The sequence below is a fragment of the Cynocephalus volans genome, chromosome 2, assembly GCF_027409185.1.
Source record: "Cynocephalus volans isolate mCynVol1 chromosome 2, mCynVol1.pri, whole genome shotgun sequence".
Lineage (NCBI taxonomy): Eukaryota > Metazoa > Chordata > Mammalia > Dermoptera > Cynocephalidae > Cynocephalus > Cynocephalus volans.
In genome coordinates this window covers 116,605,215-116,630,723 of record NC_084461.1, presented here as the reverse complement: position 1 = coordinate 116,630,723, position 25,509 = coordinate 116,605,215, and the positions used below count along the sequence as shown (strand labels likewise).

The following is a 25,509-nucleotide window of genomic DNA, read 5'->3' as shown; positions in this document are numbered from 1 at the left end:
ATAAACTTCCTAATTGTACAGAAGTGCTGGTCTCAGGCTTTGATTTCAGGGAAACCCAGTCTAAGACACTGTGCAAGAAGGCTGGCTCAGTCCACAGTCAGTTAACAGAGTGAAGATTTCCAGTACACTGGGATTAAATTTTAGCCTTAGAGACTAGTTCTAAACCATTGCTAGAATTAGCCCAAGCTGACAGAAAAGCCAGGTGATAGTATGGCAGAGGCTCACCAAATTCTGGAAATAAAAGACTGTAGGCAGTTGCTATTATTTAAAAAATCATTTTTATTTATTAAAACTCTCTCATTTCCCAAGGCACTTCAGTAGCTTTCACAAAAATATCTATTTTAAACCAGGCAAAGCATGTGCTTTAGGAGTACCGTGGTAACATAATCAGAAAAGACAATTACACTTAACACAAAATATCTACCAATAATATTACATGACTGAATTGAGCAACTCTGAAAGACTGTGAACACAATTTGTTTCTTTTTAAAATTTTTTCCCATGATTAGGTATCACAAAAGGGACATACACAGTGACATCGTTTTTGGCACTCAGAGAAGTGCTAGTGGCTAAGGCTGGTACCACCTTGCATAAGTGGCAACTATAGACCATTGCCAGAGGGATTCTGGGTTTCAAAAAAAAAGACAATCCATGAGACTAAGGAACTAGCCTCTCCCAAGTCTATTTGAAGGGCAAATAACTTAAGGAGAAAGAGACACAACAAACAAACAAAACAAAACAAAACAAAACCCATGTTATCATTTTGAGACAAAAGACAAGATTGATTGTCCCTTTCTCACTGACATACTTCCTTCGAACCACACACAGAAGTTATGTTAGGAGGTTTGATTCACACAGCGGTGGAAAACAAAATAGTAGACTCAACAATGCATTTCTTATGGGCCTGGACAAGCCCAGTACTTTAATCAGAAGTAAACAAGTCTACCCAGGAGTCACACTGAGGGGTCTAAGAGCTCACAAATCAATGCATTTGCTAGTTTTCTGTGTCTGCTCAGTCCCCTTCATCTTAATTACCTTTACGTTTCCCTAGACCCTGTGCTCTCCTGTCCTGGAGAAACAAATATCCCAATTAATGTCCTCTGCCACTGAGAAAAGGGGAGAAATCAAACTCCCTGTGAAATTATTTCTTTTCCTTTAACGTTCACCATTAGAGGGAAAGGGCATAGAAAACTTAGACCTCCAGTTTCATCAGGGGCCTTTACAGGCAGTCTAAAATTAAAATGTAAATTTAGCAGATGCCTCTCATATTCTTCCAAATTCCACTGGTTCTAGTGAATAATTAACTTCTTAGGAAGTGCTGAGTCCATCATCACAGTAGTTAGTACTTATCTAAAGTTGTCCCTTGAGGAAAGGTGATGCCCTAGGACCACATGAAGCCTCTGAGGTGACTGCTCTTCCATGAGCAAGTCAGACATGGGGGCAAGAGAATGAACAGCAAAGACCTTTGTCACTGAAGGACTTAGAGTCTGCACAAACCATTTCTGATGAGACACAGTCTTTTCAGTTTCTCACTGGAGGTTGTGTTAAAAGGCTGTGCTTTTAAGGGTTTGGGGGCTTTCTTCATCTTTTAACATCCTTGTGTGGCTTGGAGTTTGCCTATATTTTATTCTATAAAAACAAGGAAAACAAATATTAGTAACAAATCCTAAAAAGATGCCTGCCAGTCTCAAAACAAACTGAGGATATCTTCACCAGGAAAAAAAAATCATACAGCAGATTCTGAAAGTCTTCTCCTAGTCTCTGTACTATCCCAGAGCTGCTTTTGCCGAGGAGATGTGCATGGTGACATGACCACATAGGATTAGACCAAGAAGAGAGGCTGTAAGCACCTTGCCATTTATAATCCTCTGGTGGCTAAACTATTCCAAGTTATTTGCTGAGAGAGAGTCTGCTGGGGGCTCTACTGTGAGGGGCTCCTAAGACCTGGCCAAGCCTAGACCCAGTGCATGAACACTGTGAGGATGGAGGCCTCCTTACCCTTTGACCCTTAGCATCTGGTCAATGGTGTCTGGGAGGGGGGTACCGAAGCTCTCTGGGAGAAACAAGGTGAGGATGGCTGTCAGGATGGTCAGACTTCCCATGAGAATGTAGGGCAGGAAGCGGTCATAGGCACCTATGGCAAAGCAGACAGAGCCCCAAGCACGGGGTTACAATTAGACTTGGTCTCCTTCCATCCCTTTATGCTCCCAGGACTCTATAAAGGGAATCACCTTCTTTGTTGGTCTCAGCATTTCCCACAGTTTGAGCTGCCAAATTAGAATCTGGCACCTAGACAGATCTCAGAACCCAGAGCTGGCACAGACATGCCCAGAGGTCCAGCAATGCCTCCATGGTGCAGCAGAGGGGTGCAGGGGAGAGCTGAGCCATGATGATTATTCCTATTTCCCAATATTGGGTTTCCAAGGAACTCAAGGTACTTGTCCAGGGACAGGAGTAACTTTTCCACCTCTGCAGATGTGTCACAACCCGTTTAATTTGCCTTCAGGCTATACAAGGTGTTTCTGCTTGATAGATCAATAGAGCATGTTCACAAGTCTCCGGGTACTCTCAGGGTACATGCCACTCCTCCTGAAAGATGGGCTGGCTAGGGATGTACAGAGAGACAGCTGCTGCCATGAGGAAATAATTGTGCGCAAGAGAAAACTGATGCCCTGCTACATGAAATGTCACAAGGCAGATATTTACACAGAATAAAACCACCATGTAAAGTGCTCCAAGTTACAATAATTCTTAGTTCATCAGACTTCTTGAATGGACATCTTTCCCCTCATGTTCCTTTTAAACGCTGATTCCAAGAAGAAATTTCTCCAGCTAAGTAAATTGGCTCCCTAAACCACTCTGTAGTTTTGTAGGATAAAGGAATTGTATTCTCTGATGGAAGGCCTGGTATGGCTAAAACAGAAACAAAACCCTCCAATTTTCTCATCAATTTCTATCTAGTCTATAGGTTGTTTCCCATTTGAAGGTGAGTGCCTCCCCACAGTACACTCAGACACAGATCCAGTACTGGACAGATCCCATTTGCTGCATGTGCTTGTTTTTCTGTTAACAAGCTATCTCTAGCTCACATTAAAGCCAATCACGCTTCCATCCCATTGCTCCAGTGTGTCCTTGGCTCACAGCACTTACCAAGGTAAATGAAGTAGGGAGACAGGATACTGCCCAGGCGGGATGCCGTGGAGCTGACCCCCACGCCCATGTTTCTGACAACTGTGGGATACAGCTCGGCTGTGTACACATAGACCATGGAAAAGGCAGCAGTGATTCCAAACTTGCCCACCATCACCAGGATTGTAGCCAAATAATACAAGTCTGGAGAGGCAAAGGAAAGAAAGCAGGAGTAGGAGCCAACCCAAGGTATGCTGCTACTAGGAGTTCCATTTCTTTTCTACCTGCAACAAACATACTATATCCCCTGATTTTTGGGGGGCGGGGGGAGTGGACTGGGTCAATTTCTATGATTTCCTACTGTGGAATAAGGGACTATAGCCAAGACTTTCCTCTAAGTCTGAAAGGAGGCTGAGGAACTGCAGCGGGTCTGCATTTTCCTCAGCCTACAGACCACCAGAGCAAGCTCCTCAACAGCCCAATCAACCTGCTTTCCAGTCCAGAAGTCACTAAAGACATGTCTGTCAGGGAGTTAGCTGTCACCCCAGAACCTCATACTGCAGGCAGGCACTGTGGAATTAACTCATGACTTTTAGATGGTTGGAGAATTCAGCTCTAACTCATTTCAGGCTTTCAGTCTACTCAGACATCAAAAAATTCAGACAGTTAGAGCCTCGGGATGATCCTCCCATCTATCCTTCTTCCTGTGCCAATGAGATGTTCTGGGTGACCTGAGGGTCAGTCTGAGCTCAGGTATGAACCTCTGCATCCATTTCTGGGCTCCATCTGCTATGCTATACTGGGGGCTGTTCCTGTGCAGAATGTTCCCAGCCTGATGGACCCAAAAGTGACCCCCAGAGGCTCCCAAATCCACAGGTTCACTGAGGACTCTGGGCACAGTGACAGACAGATAAGGGCCCCCACCATCTGTTCTATAAATTGTCATAAATAGCTACCTCCCACCCATCTGTGGGATCCCAAGATAGTTGTGGTATCCTGCTAGTGGCCTAATAGACCCTATCTGTGACCTGGCCACCCCCTTCCTTGTCTTCATCTCTTACTAGCTCCCTCTTTCTCCTCAAACATGCCAGGCTCATTCCCTGCTCAGGGTCTTTGCCTTTGCTGTTTCTTCTTCCTGAAAAGAAAGAAAAGTTCTCCTAGACTTTGTCATGGCTTTTCCATCATGTCGTGTACATTTTTGCTAAACTGCCCCTGTTCAGGGACACACTATGTAAACTAGCTCCCTTTATTTTTATTCATAGAAGTAACACAATCTGAACTATATTAACCATTTTATTTACTTGTTTCTTGTCAGTCTTCCCAAGTAGAGTGTGAGCTCCATGAGGAACTGGGGTTTTCCCTGCCTTGTTTACTTCTGTGTCATTAGTGCAGTGCCTACTAGTCCATAATAGGCACTCCACAGCTATTTGTTGAATAAATAAATAAAACACGGCCAGGAAAAAAAGGAACGGAGACAGCTCTTTTTCTTCCCCTTATTTTGGAGAGGAAAATAAATATGAACACATTAACTGGGTACAGAGTAAAATTAACCACAGCTCCAATGGCTGCTCTTTCCCACTCCTCCAAAGCCCAGGCAATAGAGTGTTCTGATCTCAGGAGGCAATTCCTCTTGATTTTTAGACCAAGAATGCATATATGCAGGGAAGCTGTGATGGGCTTGATTTTTTCTCTTTACTAATTGGGGAAGACAGCCTGGTAAAGAGTGAGTGATTCAATGAAGACCTAAGACTGCAGATGCACATGATCCCTACCTGGGGGCACCAGCTGCACAAAGAGAAGGACACTGCCGCCCAGGAAGAGGGCGGTGGCCATGGAGTAGCGCCGGGGCACATGCTGCAGCAGCAGCCAGGCCAACACGTATGCTGGGATTTCAACCACCGCTGAAAGGAAGCAGTTCACATAGATGTCCCCATGCAAATTAGGAGTGTCGAGGGAAAGTCCAAAATAGCCCACTGATATGGTCATCCTGAAATAGAGTGCAGAAGAAAGCTGGAGAAGCAACATCCACATCTCTCCCAACCTGCAAAACTATTAAAATGCAATTATTTCAGTAAATTCCAAACTACTCTCTAAACAGAGAATAGGAAGCCAGGAATAGATTTAACTCTGTCTTACTTCATAGAACAAAAGATAACTTCCCCCAGCCCAAGTGGTACAGTGTAAACTCTGTGCCAGTGTAGTTTCAGAGCATTCCTACTGAAAGTGTCCCGCAAAAGGGCTTATATAGTTCAGACAGATTTACTTCATTGAGAAAAATAAAAGGTTACAACCTGCCTTTTGGCTTTAAAAATCCTAAGCTGAAGCATTTACAGAAGCCTACTTTCCTATTCTCTGAACCTCCCCAAGGCCAGCAACTCAGAAGGAGCTAGGAAATGAGTAAGGAGGCAGGTATCAGTGAGGCGTGATAGGACTGGAGGGGTAAGATAAAATAAGGGGCAACATGAGGTCAAACATTTGGAGAAAGACCCCAAGCAGACTACCTGTGGTGACCAACCCACTGTACTTGGGGAGAAGAAAGGGAGCTCCCAATGGTAGGGCCACATAGTCTCTCATCTGAACCCCTGGTCTGGGCCTGTCCCCAAAAGGCATTCTCTCTGTTGATGACCCACTCTGGCAAATCAGACTTTTATAGATAAGATTGTTTTTGACTCATCTGCAGGTTGAAAATACAACTGGGACAATGAAAGAGAGGAGTTTGTGCACAAGTCCCTGGGAAATCCAGAGCAAGGAAGAGAGCCTGGTTGAACCACAAAGTGTGTGACTCATCACAGGCTGGCAAGTCTGGCACAGGCTACATGATGGTCCTGTCTTGAGGCAGACTCAGGAATCTCAGAATTCCTTCAGAATGCCCTGAGGGAATCCCAGGCGATTCTTTGGAAATGGGTGAGTCACAGTTCCCCCCCAGTGGGCAAAATGGCTGGCTGCCCCAAAGCTGGATGAGTCTAGGACTAAGGACTCTCAGATGAAGTCCGCCCTCCTCACACACTTTATCACCACTCACCCAGCAGGCTTGGGTAGTCACCTATAATTCCAAAGATCTGGTCACTGAGCAAAAGCTATCCAGGTACTCAAATGTGTTCCCTGTCCCTGGTAACTCACAAATCCTTTCTTGATACACTTAGTGAAATGCCTCGCTAGAAGGAACCTGGTGAAGACATCTAGGACATGCCCCTGACTCCACGACAGTCTCTGAACATTCCAGAAGGAGGATGTCCTGCTTGCACATTTCCAGAAAGTGTTTAGCAGCCTCTGTAGCCTAAGCGATATGGTGTCTTCACTTAGATCCTTCTTAAAAGCCTCACCTGTACTCCTCAGTCACTGTCCATGACTACATAGGAGCGGATAGGGGACAGGAACCACTAAGCAAGGACCCAAAGGGAACAAGGATTCACCTCAGGACCTGGAGAGATCCCTAAAGATCCAGTATTTCCCAAAACAACCTCCACAATAGTTTTCATTCTCCTTTTCTTAGATTCCATCACATTAAGAATTGTGACATGCTCATTTCTTCCATCACAAGACATATCCCTTTCATTTTCTCATGACACAGGCTTTCAATTTTGGTCTGAGAAATGTCTATAAACAAGAGGCCCAGCAGCCACTTTCAGAAGCTTCGTCTGGAAGTCTCAGGCAGGTCTCACTTACGCACCACAGAATTATGGACATGATGGTGACCACTCGGATATTCCAGGTTCGGAGCAGATCCAGAATGCTGTGAGACTGCTTCTTCTTGGAACTTAGGTCTTGTAGCTGCAGGAACAATATCATAAGGGTATGGGAAGGAGAGAAGGTCAGAGATTCAGAGCATACGACATATGCAACACCCTGGCCTCTTAGCTATCTGCATCTCAGAGTTGGGGAGTGTTTTATGCTTCTTCCTGGAAAAGAACGGTAAATATATTTTGAGCTGCTAAAGCATTCTCCAGGCCTTGTCAGTAACAAATCAGAGTGAACAAGAGTGAGGAGGAAGGGCAGGTGACCAGCCTCAGGGGCGCAGAGAAGGCAGTGGCCCAAGCAGACAGCCCCCTCGCTGCACCACCCCCTCTGCCCATCAGTGGCCACATTCCAAGGAGGCCCTTAAGAATCCCTTTCCGAGGCTGGCTCCCTGCCTTGTAGGGCAGAGAGAAAAAATAGCTGTGCAGTTTACTGATTTGATATTTAAAAAGAATTAATGTTTGGAGTCCTCATACCATGTAGTTATTGGTCTACTTCCAGGAGAAAAAAAATCAAATAGAAAAACAGGAAAATTGACCTGAGCTTCACCCAGAGTAACTTCCTATGAAATTCGGCACAGCCTAGTCCATTAATAAACTACACGTCTAAACACACTGATGTTGCTTTCTTAAGCAAACCCAGCTTTGGAGCTTGTTTTTTCCCAAGTTAGCAGTTCAACAAAAGGTCAATTTCTGACTTAAAGGATCCCCTGAAATAGCCTCATTTCCTCAAAGATTCCAGTGGGGTTTACGGGTTCCCCCAGAATGACCCGTCACTTAGAAGCCCTCTCTGCCACACTCACTCCTGCCCTGACCTTTGTGCAACAGAGCCCTTTCCGGTACGTGCTGAGCGAGAGCTCTTGCTGGGTCACTACTCAACTGGGAGACCAGCAGGGCTGTCAGTGGCCACTGACCTCTTTGCTGCCCATGATAACTGGCCCCTCTTTCCCAGGCTGAGCCCACATCTTGAGTCCTAAGCATCTTTATGATGCCTGCTGCTCACGCTTCAGCAGCTTCAGTATGACTGCTTGTGGCTGTTCCTACAGCCAAACCCTGTCTTCCAATCAGACCAGAGACATACTCCAGAACCACATTAGCCAGCATTTACAGTTTCTAACCTCTGCTTGCAGTCATGAGACTGAGGAAAAATGCCTGCTGCAGAGTGGGTAGAAGGATAGGGAACAGGAAGAAGCAAGAACAAGGAACCAGGCAGAGCCAAGAAATTACTCATGGTGTGTGAGGGTAGAGTTCACAGGGAGGAGTAGGGTGAGGGAAGAGATGGACATGAAAAGTGACCTGGCTCCAACATAATATGCAACAACTAACCATTGGAGGGCAGAAAGAGACTGAAATCTCTAACCCAAATCTATTTGTGCTTTATGTTGTATGTACTGGACTATCTTTTTAAGATGACAAACCACCTTAGGCATAGAAAACAAAGATTCCCCAAAATGCCGACTTTGTGAAAGGCCTCATTAAAGGGTGTTTGTTATTAAAAGTAACAGATAAAATGTATGACTGCCTAAAAAGACAATAAGTATGAAAACTTAAAGTCCATGGAAGAGATGAAAAGAGTTAGGCAGAAAAGGAATAGATCTGAATGGATCTGAGTTGTAACTTCTGAGTTGTTAACAGGGCCTGCCTTGGGGGCAGCGGGGACTCAGGCAAGAAGGCTGTGCTCCTGTGAGCAGGGAGGACTTCAGGGCTGTGCACTGCTGCCCTCAAGTCATGGCCATGGTGGCTCTCCTACCGGGTCACAGATGGTGCTTACCTCACTTGGGTCAAAAATGGTGGAGGGTGCAACAATCCCATTGATTTTGGCTGCTTTGCGGATGATCACCTCTGCCTCTTTAAATCGTCCCTGAGAAATGAGCCATCGTGGGGACTCAGGGATAAACCTGGAAGTACAAGGAACAATCTCAGTGAGGCCATCCTGCCCAACAGACCAGGTATGGCATAACTGGAGGTGGGAAATGAGGTTTCAGAACCAGAGCTAGGTTTCTGCAATGCTTGGTGTTCACAAGTTAGAAGCAAAAAGATGGTCCACACCCAGTAATAACCTGAGGTATGAGCACTTCAGTACACTGCAGTGCACAAAATTAGGAGAGCCTCCTCACACCTTGATGGGATCCCTACACTGGCTGGTCACCCCCACTTCCAAAGAGTGGTGCTGCCACCTTCTGGGCTCTGAGGAGACAGGAGCAAGATTAGCTCTAAAACCCAGTTTCTTTTGATGTCTCAGGCCAGCCCAGACCTTGCTGTACTCCCCTCCCTGTCCCTGGCATTAGCCTCTATATTTTCCTCACCCACCTCTGATTTATCCAATAAACTTGTCAGACTCTACCTAAAATAGCATGTCTACCAAGGCACCTGAGTGCTGTGAGCCTTTGTGGATATTTTCTATCTCACTGTGTCCTTCTGTCATGACCAGGTCCCTTGATGTGCTGTTTCCTCTCCCACCATGCCCTGAAATACTCTCTGCTCCACATGGGCCAGTGATCTACCTTCCTCACCTGCAAGGGGTGATTCCTGCCTCTTTTGTGCTCCCTCTCTTGGTATGGAATGGCCCCTCTCTTCCTGTCCAACTCCTCTACTTGGAGGAGCAGATGGAGCCTAGCTTCCCCCACGCAGCCACCCAGAGGAGTCTCACCTTTGGAGCTCTCCCTCTTCTCCCAGTGCCTGTGGCATGAGGCCAGGGCTGAAGGTCACACTGGACCCCATCTTCTCACAGCTACTTCTTCCTCTCCCTGTACTTAGATCAACCCTGAGCAGGGCTGAGAACAAGTCTGTTGATGTCTTAGGATTCTGTTTTGTTTTGGCTCTGAGTGTGGAGAAAACATTCTGAAATAACTTCTAAATAATCTATACTTCCTGTCTCTGGGAGCCCAAAAGGGGATTCGTGGGTTGCTGCTGCCCTCTAGTGAAGGCCAGACAGAAGTCACACTGCCGGTGGGCACTCCTGGGCTCAGGGCCACACTCACCACCAGAGCACGACGCAGAGCACCCCCGGCACCGTCAGTGCCAGCAGCAGCATCCGCCAGTCTCTGATGAAGTAAGCAAACAGTGGCAGCACCATGTAGCCAAATGCATAAAATATGCACACTCCTAATGTGGAGAATATAATACGAACTGACTTGCCAAGAATTTCTGTTCCTGTTCAAAACAAGGGAGGAGTCAAGTTAATTTCCTTATTAATCTTGCATGGTATTATTTTTAACAAACAGACAAGAAAGCAGCTAGGATTATCTCTAAGTTCCCTGAGCCCTAGGGAGGAGATGAACCCAGTCCAGTCTGACCATCTCCTGGGAGTGCCTCATTTGTGGCCTCTCAGGCCCCTCACGAATTCCAACTCTCTCCTAAGACATATGCTAAAGATGCCACATCATGCCCCTTCAGTCCCCACATGAGGAAGAATTCATTAAAGGCGACGTCATTACTAAGGCCATATACCTGTTGACTACTTCCTTCAAGGAAAAAATATTCTATTAAATAGGAAAAGAAAAAAATGAAAAAGATATAGAAGAAAAATAAATGTGAAAAGAAAAAATAATCCTTTCAACAATACAACCCAAGGAACCCAAAGACCTTATTAGCTAGAGTCAGATTCCTCCAAGCAGTGAGACTGTCAATTTTTCAGTGAGAACAGGCTGGCATGTCTGAGCCACAGCCCTGCAGCATGTACTCTGAATTAAAATCCTGAAGGTGAATAAAGCCCATTCTGATCAATTTATTCTCCTCTGTACAGATATCACTGGCAACAATGCTTTGCTGAGGAGGCAGCTCTCTTCCTTGGCAAGCCTGAAAATCACGGCCCTTACTCCTCACATCATGCCTCCTTCTTTCCCTAGCTACCTCAGCCCTGTGCAGTGGCAATCCCTTTATTTAAAATGGATGATCTCTGGTGAGTCCTAGGCAAGTAGCCAGCAAGTACTAATAAGACCAAGGTGCCACCCCTCGGAGGCCAGAAAAAACTGGAAATAATAAGTCAAGCTATTGTGCTGCTGGGGACCCAAGGCTGGTCACTTGTCTGACTCAGTTTCCCTGACTATAAATAGGGTTCACCAGGAAGCTCTGGCCAGTGCTGCTAGAGACCACTTTCCCTTGAGGGACATCACAGCTGTTTCCAGAAAGGTGGGTGGTGGGATGATGATGAAACACAGGATGAAGTACTCAACTCCAACTTGATGGCCATACCCAGGACAAATGCTGCCACATAGTTGGAGATCTGGCCCATGCCTACAAGGACAAACAGCACGACAAACATCTCAAGGTTCTTTGAGAAGATCTGCAGGAAGCTGAAGCCTGTCTGCATGCCCATGGTCACAAACAGCACGTTCTTCCGACCAAACCTGGGAAGAAAAGAAGAGTGACAGAGGACCAGCTGGGAAAAGGCAGCAGGAATGGGGTCTACCAAGAGGGGCTTTCCCAAGATCCATTCAGGGAGGGGTTGTGGACAGTGTTGCCAGGGTAGCTGATGGCCAGGGACAGTCCCAGTCTCTCAGTCCCATGCTGTTACTCACCTTCTCCACTCCCCAGGATGAACGTGCAGCCTGGGCATCAAAGTTGCCCAAAAGGCAGTGCCACAATTATGATAATGATTGCAAGGGGCTGAAACACATTGATTATGCTTAAATCCATACATTCATAATGATATTTTTAAAAATATTGGTCAACTTTAGAGGATAACAGAGAAAAAAATTCACTACAAATGAAAACTGGTAAATAAAGGGAAAGAAGCATTTGTACTGACTTTCCTTTGTAAACTATGTGAACAATAACCAATAATAGATGAGGGGAAGTATATTCCAATTATTAAATTTAAAAAGTGATAAAACTAGAATATCACCATTTTACAGCCCCCAATGAATTAATAGATACAGGCATTACGTATCAATGAACGCAAACATCATAAAAAGGGATAATCAGACGTGCATGCCTCCCATAGTCTTGCCAAAGGGACAGAACCTGAATCTGATCGAGTCTCTGGATCCAGCTGACAATTTGCAAGAAACACAAAGAACAGAGGAATATGCTGAACTACATCATGAATGTGCAATCAGCAAAATCGAGACTGGGAAATTCTAAAGATGGAACAGCCGGGGGATCTTCAATAGATAAACTGTAAGGCCAAGAAAGGAATGAAAGGAGACTCCAAAGACTAAAGTAGACTAAAAGACATATCAAATATTTCAAATGGGCAAGACTACACTTGTGTCTAAGGATGCATATTTGGATGATAAAACTATAAAAAACTCATAAAGAAGTGACTATTACAAGAAGCAGGCTAGTGGTTTATGGTGGGGTGCTATAACTGTTATGAAGCACATAGACAGGGCTTCTCAATGGACAGAAAGTTCTATTGCTTGACTTGGTAGTGGTTACAAGGTTATTTCCCTGGAATAATAAGCCACATATTTGTTCTGTTTGGTTTTCTGTATCTGTGCTCATTTTAAAATAAAAAATGTGGGGTTTTTTGGTTTGTTTTGTTTGAAAGAAAGTACCACAAATAGGAGGAACAGTTTAGTGGGAAGCTGACACCCACCTTCACTCAATGAATGTTAGTGAGCATCTATTACAGAAGGCACTGGGGATCGCTAAATGAAAAAAGGTGTTGTCTCTGTCCTTAAGAAGCTATTGTCTATTTGGTGAGACAGACACACTCCTGAATATGCAATTACACACAAAGACCAGCGCACTGAAGGAAAAGCACCCAAGTCCACAGAGACACAACAAAGGAACCTATCCTGGACTGGGGTGGGTGTTGGGGAACTGGGCATTCAAGGAAGGTCTCCCCAATGATGGGACACTGAGATGAGGCCCAAAGGAAAAGGAGTTGCTGACAAGGGCGAACTAAGGGTGTATGGATATTTACAGTATAATGGGGGAGACCAACATTAATTCTATGATAACATCTTTTATTTACCAATTTCTGATAGGTGCTATGAAGGAAAGTCACAAGGAACCAAGGAAATGTAAACCAGGGACCCTGAGTTAGCCTGCATGGTCAAGGAAGGCCATTGGGGGGTTGGGAGGAGAATGCTTGAGACCCTGAGACGAGTACACACTGCTGTGGCTGGAGGGAGATGATGAATGTGAGGGGTTGTTGTGGCTGGCATTGGCTGTGCAACAGAAGCTGCAGAGGTGGGTAGGAGCCAACCTACACATGGCCTTGCAGCTACATGAGAGAGTTTGGTGTTCTGCCTCACCACAACAGTTTTGTTTTTGTTTTTTTGGTTGTCACAACTTGGGCAGGCAGTAGCATCTAGAGGGTAGAGGCCAGAGATATTGCTAAATATTCTAAAATTCCCAAGATAACCCCCCACAACAAAGAATTACTTTGGCTCAAAAGGTTAGCAGGGCCGAGGTTGAGAATACTTGATTTAGGAGACTCCAATTCCCCCTGTATTGTTCTATAACAAGAGGGCTCTGCATGCCAACTAAAGGGTGGGCCCTAACTATAGGCAAACTGGTATAACCTATACCCTCTGTCCCTTCCCAAGGGCTCCCTGGGATAGTAAGGAATAGAAAGATCCAGGGAATTCTTACATAAAACCAGTCCTTGGCAGTCTGGGGTTGGGGCCAGAAATGCTAACTTTTTGTTTTTTTTGGTGGCTGGCTGGTATAGGGAGAACCAAACCCTTGACCTTGGTACTATAATACCATGTTCTAACTCACCGAGCTAACTGGTCAACCCTAAAATGCTCATTTTTAAAGTCGGCCAGCAAAATGGCAAACACACACATATCTACAGAAACAGGAAATACTAGTTTACTTACTCCCAGAATTGTGTCTCTCTCATTATTCACATGCATAAAGGTAATTCAATAATGTCAGATAAAAGGCACCGATAACCCAGGATTATATTAATTGCTCTCAAACTTCAGACATATTAATATGCCAGAAAGCTAAACTTTTGTCCTGTATAAAATGTTACTTTTGATATCCTAGACAACAAGCTGAGGGCATGAATCTATTGTTGTTACATAATTTGTTTGGCTTAGGTTTTAGAACTGGCTACTTAGAAATAATAAGATCAGAGGCGATGCATGCCATAGAGCCCTGGGCCTTCCATGGGGGTGCAGATGAGCTTGAGGGGTGGCACTGGGAGCTGAAGACAGGGGCTGCAGTCAGAATAGCCATGCTTTTAGCCATTCCATTTCCTGGACTTAAATGATCCTACTTAAAACAAGGTTCTGCTGCCAAAATTCCTAAAAAGGTTTGAAAAACACTGTATTAGCCCTTCTATAGACTAAGGCAGTCCTCAACATACTTATGAATTGTTTCCACTGTTTCCCTGGGAGAAGACCTTTTGGAACTTAAACACTTTCCTCAGGTAATCATGGTGTTACATGGTAAACAGGTTCTTAAGCTAGCCCACAAAGATCTACTTAACATGACACAGTTGGCACAGAAAAATACATTGAATTTCAACTCTGAACTTGGGGTACTCCCTCCCTGTTTCTCACATCACGGTAATTCCTTTGAGGCTCAGCTGCCGCTTGACCCTGTGAGAGAGGATTTCCCCCATCTCCACTTGGAGGGCCTCTAAGCTCAGTCCACCTCCTCCCTTTATCACTGTCCACTCTCTCCAGGCTTTGATAAAGGTTCTATATGCTGACAATTCCCAAATGTGTTTTACCAGCCCAAAGCTCTCATGGAGTACCATATGCACACATCCAACTGCATATTTGATTTCTCCACCAAGGGGTCTCATAGTCACCCCAAATTCAGAGCGTTCAAATTGAACTCAACATCTTCTCCTACAAAGGGTCGGCCCGTGGCTCACTTGGGAGAGTGTGGTGCTGATAACACCAAGGCCATGGGTTCAGATCCCTATATAGGGATGGCCGGTTCGCTCACTAGGGAGAGCATGGTGCTGACAACACCAAGTCAAGGGTTAAGATCCCCTTACCGGTCATCTTATAAAAAACAAGCAAACAAACAAAAATCTTCTCCTACAAACACGGTCCTCTTCCAGTGCTCTGTCTTAGAGTATTGTCATTCAACCAGCTATGCAGGCCAGAAATCTTTTCTCCCCTTTCATACTGGCTAGCCTCAGAAAAAAAGAAAGAGAGAAAGAGAAAGAGAGAAGGAAAGAAGGAAAGAAAGAAGAAAAGAAGGAGAGAAGGAAAGAAGGAAATTAGGGGAAAAAAAGAAAGAAAAGAAAAAAGAAATCTTTCTCTCCTCACTTCCCCCATTCAACCCATCAACAAGACCTGTTGATTTTACCTCTGACCATTTCTCTCCTACCACCCTCATCCTAGGCCAGGCCACCACTATCTTTTGCACAAACTACTGTGACAACCTCTTAATTGATCTCTCTACAAACCCTTCTTGCTTCCCTTTTACTCCTTTCTCCACAAGGCTGTTAAATCATCTTTTTAAAAAGTGCAAATCTGATTGGCACACTACAGCTTTAAAAAACTCTCAACAGCTTCCCACTGCTCTGTGGGTGAAGCCCAAATTCTACTAAGAATTTACTTGTGATCTGCTAAGCCCCGTGTGCTCTTCTGCTTGGGACTCCACCTGCCTCACTGCCTTCATCTTCACACCTCTCTCGACACCTCTACCACAAAGGACTTCTCTCTGTTCCTATGCCTTTTCTTGAGTCTGGTCTTTAGCACATGCTGTTCTCCCTGCCCTTTCCTCTCTCCTCTCTCAACCCCTTTAGCTGGCTAATTTCTACTCATCTTTTAACTCTCAGCTCAGGTTTCACCTTCCCGGGGAAGCCTCCTGGCCTCTGTTAGACACTCCCTTAGCACCCTGCATTTCTCTGTATCACCTACCATCACCAAGGACAACAATCACTTCCTCAATTAGTTGCTTAGTACATTCTTCCTTGCTAGAAGGCGAGTCCTAGGAGAGCAGGGACCTAGAACAGTAGTCCACACAAAATAGAGGAGCAAGACTGTCTGGGTACAAATCCTAATGCTGCCACCTGCCAGCTCTGTAACCTTGGGCAAGTTATTTAACTCCTCTGTTTCATTTTCCCCATGTGTAAAATGGGAATAATAATAGTTCCTACGTCATAGGGTTATAAAGTTTAAATTATTTGTTTTTTAAAAAAATCTGTACAGTACTTAAAATAATGTCTGGCACCTAGTAGGTGCTCTGAGTATTTTAAATAACTAAAAGTAATCAGTTGATGCTTGTTACTAGATTAAAGATCTGGAGAAGTGAAGGCCTTGCCCCCAAAGGGGCAAGTGTCTCAGGCTCAGCTGGAATCATCAATCTGTGGTCATGATCTACTAAACTTTTTAATGCTCACTCATGACTGTAGGAATTTTTCTATTTTTTTAATCACTAGATGATACTCTGAAAAAGACAAATCTAGTGAGAAATGCACATAAATTTTTTGTAAGAAAAGATTTCTCAGGTAAAGACAATAACCCATAGATGTAAATATATGAAAACATTACTAAGTTTGTGCTACAGGATAAAATGGCTTTTGTTCTTAAGGTAGGATGACATTCTCTTCCTGAACTTTTCTATTACAGACCCCAACAAGCCAGGAGTATATTGAGACTCCTCTCCATCAGGTGACCCAATGATTCTGTGGGTGTCCTCACATGTGCCTGTGTGTCCAAGGACTTGCTGAAGGCTGTCTTCTCACCTTGGGCTTCTCCAATGGACCCTGAAGCTCCACAGTAGAAAGACACAACATAATGAACCCCTTTAAGAACTTCCTAAAAGCTTCAGACCTTTCTCCAAAAATATGCTCACATACAACCTCTAACACTTTTTTTTTTTTTTTTCTGACCGGTAAGGGGATCGCAACCCTTGGCACGGTGTTGCCTGCACCACGCTCAGCCAGCGAGCGCACCGGCCATCCCTATATAGGATCCAAACCCGCAGCCTCAGCCAGCGCCGCACTCTCCCGAATGAGCCATGGGGCTGGCCTGACAACCTCTAACATTTTACATATAATTTCAAGAGTTTTTGGATTTTCTAAACCATTAATGGACGTTGAGTTACTTATGAGAAATGAGTCAAAACAGCATTTTTCCTCCTTATCATAAAGTAAATGCCATAACCACAGGCCACTTAGCTAAGGGGCATTAGGCTTCTGGACACAAGAGCTCTGCTCATCTCTCTACTACTGGCTAGTGAGATCTCCTATCACTTTTCAGAGAGACCACTGGTCTTTTTGGGAATACAGACATAGCCACAGGCTACCACTTAAAGATCTAGAATACAGTGTACATGTGCATGGTGTCAACCCCTCCTATGCTCAGGGATATGAGAGAGTCATATTCCCCAGGGAAGGCAATCCAGGTTAGTGAAGAAGCTAATCCCGGCATCTTACCTGGTCAATTGGATCATAGATACACTTGGCTTGGATAGTTCAGGTTTTTTGACTTAGCAAGAATTTGGGAGTAGGGGTTGTTGGCTCTTTTTACTTGGTATGGAGTCTATACTACAGATGCAGCTGCTGCTTTTTTTAAAATACAAGGCCCTGGGCTGAGAGCACACTACCAACTGAAGTCAAGGCCAGTCATATGCTCCTTGCTTGATGCTGGGGTGCCCTGCAGCTGCAGGAGACAGACACCTTACCTGTCTGAGAGCTGCCCCGAAATGAAGGAGCCCACCAGCACACCCACGAAAAACAAGGAGATGGTGAGTGGGGCCTTCCAGTCGTCCTCACACACCAGGTTCCACTGTAAGAGGAGCAAAGGGATGTATCACTCACTGCTTTTAAAAGAGGTTTTCAATTTAAGACTTCTTAGAAAATGAAATCAAAACATCCTACATGCTCTGGGTGTGTGAACATGGTTAGGCAGGCGATGGCTCACTTGGGCAGTAAGGCAGCAAACAGGTGGCTCTCACAAGGAGAGCAGGCTCCCTCCCCATTCTGTTTTTCATAGCGTGAGGTTTCACTGTTTTGCTTCCATTTTAAGGAGGGGAGACAGGCAGGGAGCAAGTACTCTGCCCACACGCTGACCCAGGAAAAGGCAAGGCCTCATGTGCTTGCTCCCAAAAATCTGGGCTGAGCCCAGGGCTGTGGAGGAAGCAGAGTGCCCTTGTTCAGTGGGGTTCAAGCCACTGGCAAGAACGGCACTGGAGTGGTTCTGGAGCATCCAGTGAGGGACTGAGGCCAGAAGGCCCAGAGTGCACCATCTGGACCTTCAGCTCTGCTCAGGCTCCCACCCTAGGCCAATGAATCCTGGGTCCTTCTTGTGACATTTAGAGTTGGAATCCCTGATGCTGCATGCCAACAATACTGGGTCCAATTATGGCTGAGAGCTTTGAGGTGGGAGTCAGGAAACTGGATTTTAATTTCCACTCTACCTTTAATTGGTTGTTCAACCTCAGGCAAGCTGCTGTATCCCGCCCCCCATATTGTACCTTAATTTCCCCATTTGTAAAACAGGGATTGGGGAAGAGGACAAGCTGCACTGCTCGAATTTCCAGCACCCCATGTGTGGTTTCACCTATAGTTACCATGAATGGGAAAAGAGGTTTGAGCACAAGGGAAGGATACATGGGGGAGCAGCTAGATATTCAAACATTAGACCACCCCAGCTGAACAAGGAGGGAGTCAAAAAGAAGAAAGCCAAAACAGGAATCCTGGCAGTTCCCAGAAAAATGTTTCCTAGAACAGAAAGATGGTGCTCAGTAGTAACGTTTGCAGACTTCTCACATGCATGGCCACTCTCCTGGGAATTCAGACCCTTGCTTGCTTGGTGCCAGACTACTGGCCTGCCATCCAAGGAACCTGCTAGCTCCCCAGTAATGAACAGAGGCAAGGGGAGTGGGCAGCTCCCTAGAACAAGCTTCTCTTCTGGGCCAGTGACAGAGGGAAGAACAAGTCTCCTTCTCTGCCCTGCTGGGCAGTGTGTGCACACAGCCTCCAGGCACCTCTCAGAGGGGTCGAGGGTAGCCTTGGGGCTGGACACAAAGAACCCTCACAGTCAGGCATGCTGCTGGCTCTCCACTTTGGAAAACATGCACATGGATGGGCTGAGAGTGGGATGGTGATCCCCTACCCAGGGAAGAATTGGGGATATTCAACCCCCAAATCTTGAGGAAGCCCACATTAGCAGGAGTCAAGAATATTGGAGCACCAAGGCCTGAATGCTCAGGCAGCTGCAGCTTTCCCACCTCCTGCTAATAGCACCTCGGCGGTGCTAACACCCAGATACCATCTCTCTGGTAGGTGAGTGAGTGCTCCTAGGGCAGCCCCATCCACCCATGGCAGCCAAAGCCAGGACTGGGAGAGGTGGGGGAGACAAAGCCGAGGGAAACAATGACAGGGTGCTGGTCTTTGGGTGATAGCCCAAGCTTCAGGGTCCAGATTATGGCTACTGCCATTCTTGAGTATGATCAGATCTATTTCCCAGTTAGTATATTACTTTTGCAGCAACAAAGATAAACAAAAAAAATGAATAAAGGGTCAACAGCTATATCTCAACAGCTCTATCATGAAGGTGGGGGACTAAACTAGACTAGAAATCCTCATGGGCTTCTGCAGTGAGTTCTGGGTCAGGTCTCCCAATACTAGGCTTCTAGGGTATCCTAGGCTGGCAAGGCCTGGTACTACGTAAAATCTGGTCAGACTATACTCTGCAGGAGACAAGGTGACTGTAATGCTCATCTTGGGATAGGCCCCAGAGAATCCTTTGGTCTCCTCAGCCCCACCTTCTCCACTTGGTCCAGACTGTCCTTAGTCTAGACGAGTGTGTAACTCCTTGAACTATCTGCACCCTCCGCCCACCACTGACTGACAGTCCTTGACAACTCTCAGACCCTGGCTCTGGGCCCTCCAAAAGCAAACATGCATTAATACTTCCTTCCTACCAGCCATAGGAGGGTCTGTGAGTAGGGTCAGGATAGGTCTCAAAAATAAACATGAGGGCAGGCACAAAATGGGTTCCACCCAGCCAATCCATCCACTTACCTGTCCAACTGCCACATGGATTGCAGTGGTCACCAGGACTTGGTCTGAATTCTCCTTAGAAGGGGTAGGATGAGAAGACCATAGAGCCCAGGCTAAGTAACGCTGGCTTAATGTGTTTACAAAGGAATCTACAGTTCTCTACTGAGCTCTGGGCTCCCCAGCTATGACAAAAGCAGCTACAGACCAGCTTACTGATACTCCACTTGGCATGTGGGATGAGCTGAACCAGCTGATGATAACAGGGATCAATGCTAAAGGTGAGTGTGTGGGTTGAAGATTTAGGTCACAAGGTTAGCATTGCTATCCTCAGCCAGGAGAGATGTGAAAGCAGGCCCAACATGAAAAAAAATCTGGGAACAACTGGCAAAGGACCTAGACTTGCCATTCTTCCTGGTCACAAATGTGCCTTTACAGTGGTGATGGTTTCATAGTTGTATAGATATAAGTGTCAAAGCTTTTCAAATTGCACACTTTAGATAGGTGCAGTTTTTAAATATATCATTTATACCTCAATAAAGCTGTTAAACTTTTTAAAAGGAGAGAGAATTGTGTCTCTTCTAGCTTGTACATAATTGGCACTGTTTTTCACTTACAGGAAGTAGAGAGATGACCTAGTTCCCCGGAACTAAATGTTCTTACCTATGAATTGGCTGGAAGGGAAAAGAGATAGGGTCTGTGCCCATAAGGTAGAAGTTCTTCCCAGAGATGTACCTAGCCTGACTGCATCAATAGTCAAACACACTGGTAAGCACCACGTTACTGAATGCCATGTATTCCCACACAGATTTTGTCCTGCCTCCTAACGCAGTTAATGGTGGATCCTTGCCCCAAGGCTGTCACAGGGCAAAGAGAAGAGGTATTTGCTACTATATCCTCTACAATGCCTGGCAGTGTCTCTGCTTCAGAGGAGAGGCTCAAGAGCTATTTGGTACATAGGTGAGTGAGTGAATGGATTAAATAAAAAAAGGGCTGTCAACCTTCAACATCACAGTATCTTTTGGGCTTGGTCCTTGCTTGACTGGACCAAGTCTAAATAAACCCAGAACTTCAATCTCTAGAATAAATTATTTTCAATGCTGCCTGACCCCCTGCCTTATGTCAACTGTCAGGACTCTAACCCAGAGTGACAGTTCTCAGCTAGCTAGCCAGGGGCTCAATCTGACTGCTCACAGCCAGATGTGTCTACTATGACTGTGAGTGCGCAGGGGCCCACAGGGCCCAGCAAGTGGCTTCTCTGGCTTGCCATGCAGCTATAAAGACATGGATGAGGGTCTGTGCTTCCCCTGAGAGGGAGAAGTCAGCAGAGGAATAGCAGTGAGGCACAAGCTCCAGGTCTCTCTAGTCTCTCCAGCCCAGAGTCAGCCCTGGCCCCACCTCCCAGGTTGCTGTTGCTTTTCCTCCATGCAGGCCTGTGGATAACTGGAGACTCTCCCATCTTCCAATACATGAGACGAGGCTGACAAAAAAGCTAGTCCAGAACAATAGGGTGTGAGTGGAAGTCCTGCCAAGGACTGGGCCAGGGGGCTTCCAGAAAACAGAGACAGGCAGGGAGCACCACCATACAGAGGACTGCCAGGTCTCAGTTGAAGGAGCCCCAACTCAAGGGTGCCAGAAGGCTTTGAAGTTTCTAAGGGAAACTTTCTGCCTGCAGGATGGGCTGGGCTATAGTGAAACCTAAAAGAAATCCTAAGTTCCAAGAGGAGGGGACAGTCCTGGGCCAAGAAACACTGCCAGATGGGTTGGCTGATTCCACAGCACCCCAAAGATGACTGAGGGGCCAGAGGGGGGCCAGCCTAGAAACCTGTGTATCACCAAACTGTTCCTGAAATATGGGAGCACAAACCTCTTTCACCTCATAAAGTGTCCCCTTTGTTCTGCCAATCCCAACATTTTGTTCCACATAGTGCCAAGTCTTAGTCAGTGTAGTGGGGAATCACATTTCCTTTAAAACATTCCAGTCAATCCCTTTTTTGGCCCTACAAGTTTCCCTTTTAAGAGTTGGAATATCCATTTTTCCTCAGTTCTCAAACTTTAGAGAGGATTTCTTAAATTATTCATTAACCCATTCAATAAAAATTTTCCTGAGTACCTCCTTCGGCATACAGCATTGTCAGAAATTGAGGGAGATGCAAAGATCTAAATCTACCACAAAGTTTAAGACTACATGGTATGTACTTTAACTTGAACAAAGAAAAAAAAAAATCAAACAGGAGATCTGAGGTCCTCACATTTTGTTGAAAAATATGAATAGGAATTTAATACCAGTTTACTTACAACAGATCTATGTACGAATTGGGGCAGAAGGCAGGCTTGGAGACATTTAGTAGGCATGCGACTAGCTGCAATGGTCAGTGGGCCAGGTCTGGGTTGAAAGAAAACAGGCCTTAGAAAAACCTATCAGAGGGGCCGGCCTGTGGCTCACCTGGGAGAGTGTGGTGCTAATAACACCAAGGCCATGGTTTTGGATCCCTATATAGGGATGGCCAGTTAAGCTCACTTGGGAGAGTGTGGTGCTGACAACACCAAGTCAAGGGTTAAGATCCCCTTACCAGTCACCTTTAAAAAAAAAAAAGAAAGAAAGAAAGAAAGAAAAACCCATCAGAATGTTGATGCAGAAGCTTCCAACATTAGCTTTTCAATTGAGAGGAACAAGCAGCCTTGACTTAAAGTCAGGCATTCTAGCATCCCAAAACAAAGAGCTAAGTAAAGTATTCATCTTGCCTTCCTGGAAAGATTGAGAACCTGCAAGTGGGTGAAAGAGCACACAATTCTTATGAAAATGCTACGACAGCTAGATAGTCAATATAAAAAAACGAAAGACTGATATTGGCAGCAAGGTAGGATCAGAAGGGTCAGGGCCGCACTGGTACAGCTGGTCTCTGGGAGCTCTCAGTGCCACCACCACTCAGCTGAAGGCGGGATGGAGGCAGTGGAGCAGGAGCAAATGCCTAGAGTAAGTGGGGGACCCACAGGGGTCAGGGTAAAACCTCAAGAGATACCATGAGCTTCTTCCGACTTCACTGCCTCCCTCTTCTTTGGGCACTCCTGTGTCATGGAATCTGGCTTCCCCTCTCTGGCCTCTGCCTGCAGTCCCAGTGACAGCCTCTAGCTTCAAAGTTCTCACTGGCTTCCAGGAAGGTAATAGACTCATTTGTGAGGCTAGGACCCAGGATTTGTGACAACCAAAGATTCTGATTCTCTGTGGACTCATGGGCCACAGTTGGCTACCTCCACTCAGAGCCTCCTTTATCAAGTGATGATGCCTCAGGACACTGAAATGATGTTACTTAGCTGAGAAATCCAAGTGGAGCTCAGGTCACAGTCCTATTACATATATGTGGAGTAAGCGGGTACAGGTGCTGGGGACATCAAACTTCCAAACTGAGAAAATATGCTCTTCCACCCACACGTGAGTCTCCAAGGGCAGCTCTCAGATTCCCTTGAAGGGTGATGACCATCAAAAGCAACATATGCTGGACCTACAGAGCCCCTGTAAGCCCCTTTCAGGCCGAGGAATTAACCTCAGTAACAGCCTCCAGCAGAGTTTGAGGCCATACCAGGACTCAAGACACCTTCCCCTTCAGTCCCCTTTCTGTGAACTCTGCCCTCCTGATCGGCAGTTTCGTGCTGTTGCATCTGGGCTTTCAGCTCAGTAATTTGTTAAGCTGAACACTCCAGACTCACTGAGAGGCCTCCTCCTTCAGGAAGCCTTCCCTAACCTGCAAATCTCTAATCATGACATTAAGTGAACCTGGTAGCTGGGTACCTATCAAAGAGGGCTCTTTTCACTACCCTGCTTACTCTGTTCTGCAAGACTGCGGGGAGTAAGAGTATTGGTGTTCACGTAAGACACCAGCACATCCACATACACCATTAACAACATGTCATACACCTAGCTTCAACGACTGCAGGTTCACCTGCGGACAAAGCCACCTGGAAGATAAATCCAAGGGGCAGCGAAATGAGGAAGGTTTCCCTCACTTCCTGAACTAAGGTTGTATGCTTTAACTAAGTCTGGCCAATGACTTTGCCTCAGAATACTTACCCTAGAAAACATACCAGGTCAACAAGTCACCATGAGTGGATCTTCAGGTGCATGTATCCTAAAAGACTGACAACTGATCATGGGTGAAGGTAAACAATTCCTTACAGGGCAGGACCAGACTGTCATGTTGGGGTGAGGATGTGTGGGGGAAAAGAGTAACAAAGAAAGGTGGAAGAGACAGTTCTGCACACATGATTACTTTCACTTTAAAAGTTCAGGAAAGATTGGTAAAGGGACACGAAAATCAACTACATTGTATATCGATAAATTAAAATAAAAAATAAAAGTTCAAGAAAGAAGAGGAGTATTTCTCTCTGAACAGATGCCAAGAGACTGAAGGAAAAACGGTGACAGCCCCTTGGTCCAAGCCCTGGCTCTGCTCTTCACCATTCCCACCCCATCTAGAGGAATTCCTTGACCACTCAGGGCCTTAGAGCATCTCCCACTGGCTGCCAGGGTCTTCTTGACTCCCTCTTCAATGTGGCCATCAGAATGGGTGGTCAGCTTGACCCTGGTGCTGTGAGGGACACACTCTAGCTGGAAGTCATCTCACGAAGGGTTCCCGAGCCACCCGGCTGGAGTATGCCCATCACCAGGGTGTTGTGTGTTGGGGGAGAGGAACTGACAAGACTCCGGCGCGAATCTGGCGGGGTAGGAGGTGCAGAGTCCAGGGCCGGGACGCTCCCCTTCGCACCCCGGTCCTCGGCCTCGGCCCCGGTGGGGGCTGGCACCCACCTCAGTCACAATGGTGGACTGGTAGACGTCCTTGCTGAACTCCCAGCCATCCAGGCAGCTCTCCTGCTCCAGCTGCTCCAGGTCCACGTCGCGCACCGGCTCCAGCCCGAGCGCAGAGAAGTTGGCGATGGTGGCGAGCCGGTAGCGCCGGCAGCTGTGGGGCACCTCGCGGCCGTCCTGCAGCCGCAGCGGGACACTGTGGTTGCGCCAAGCGCTGCTCAGGTTCGCGGTGTCGGGCACCCGGCAGTGGTGCTCCGGGGTCGCCGTCAGGAACACGGACGATAGTCCGTTGAAGCCATTGGGGATGATGCTGGCGCTCAGTAAGAAGAAGATGAGACGCTGAAAGGTCCCCCACTCGCCCAGGAAGGCAGTCACCTCGTCGTAGTCCCGCATACCGCCCTCAGCGGCCCGCGGCGCGCGGCCCGGGGTCTGGGGACGCGGCTGCGCGCGGGGACGGGGGCGGGGCGCGGCGTGCGCGTGCGCGCGGGGCACGCGCCGCCGGACCGAATGAGCGAGCGAGCCAGCGAGCGAGCCAGCGAGCGAGGGCAGGGTCCGAAGGACGTCCGCCGGCTGGGCAGGCACTTGCGGTCCCGTCGCCGCGGCCGACCTTACATAGGGCTCGAGGCCGGGGCGGGTTCTGGGCCTGGCCCCCAAGGCGCCCCCCGCCGGCGGAGCTGGGGCCGGGCATGATGGCGGGTGGGCATTCCGGCCTGGTCGCCGAGGGCACCTGCGGCGCGGACGGAGCCTGTACCCTGGGGCCGGGAGGGGGCTCAGCGAGCGAGGCCCCGGGGCATAGTCCGGGTAGCAGAGACTCGGGTTTGGAAGACAGCAAGACTCGTGGCCGGTGCGTCCGGGGCCGAGCTCGCTCCTCCAGCGTGGGCCCGGCGGGGGGTGGGCGAGTGGCCTTGAGGCTCAAGCACGGTGTTAAACATACCCTCCTCTCCCAACTTTTGCCGAGGCCTGCAAGG

At 46.9% G+C, this 25,509-nt stretch overlaps 1 protein-coding gene across 1 annotated transcript; it reads right to left on the bottom strand.

The window, feature by feature from the left end:
• Nucleotides 1-298: 298 nt before the first annotated feature.
• SLC22A5 (solute carrier family 22 member 5) lies at nt 299-24,970 on the bottom strand. Its single transcript, XM_063085435.1, has 10 exons — nt 24,542-24,970; nt 17,418-17,521; nt 11,058-11,212; nt 9,845-10,016; nt 8,635-8,761; nt 6,800-6,900; nt 4,902-5,116; nt 3,151-3,333; nt 1,999-2,134; nt 299-1,629 (listed from the first exon to the last, which is right to left on the bottom strand). The coding sequence occupies exons 1-10, from the start codon at nt 24,932-24,934 to the stop codon at nt 1,545-1,547; spliced, it is 1,671 nt and encodes a 556-aa protein (XP_062941505.1). The 5' UTR covers nt 24,935-24,970; the 3' UTR covers nt 299-1,544.
• Between the last annotated feature and the right edge of the window lie 539 nt (nt 24,971-25,509).

Excerpts from the sequence above, each read along its gene's own strand:
- SLC22A5 (XM_063085435.1), bottom strand. The coding sequence starts at position 24,934 with ATGCGGGACTACGACGAGGTGACTGCCTTCCTGGGCGAGTGGGGGACC. Across the intron at positions 17,522-24,541 it reads AGTCCACCATTGTGACTGAG|TGGAACCTGGTGTGTGAGGA; the intron begins GTGGGTGCCAGC and ends CTCCTCTTACAG. Across the intron at positions 1,630-1,998 it reads CAGATGCTAAGGGTCAAAGG|AATAAAATATAGGCAAACTC; the intron begins GTAAGGAGGCCT and ends TTGTTTTTATAG.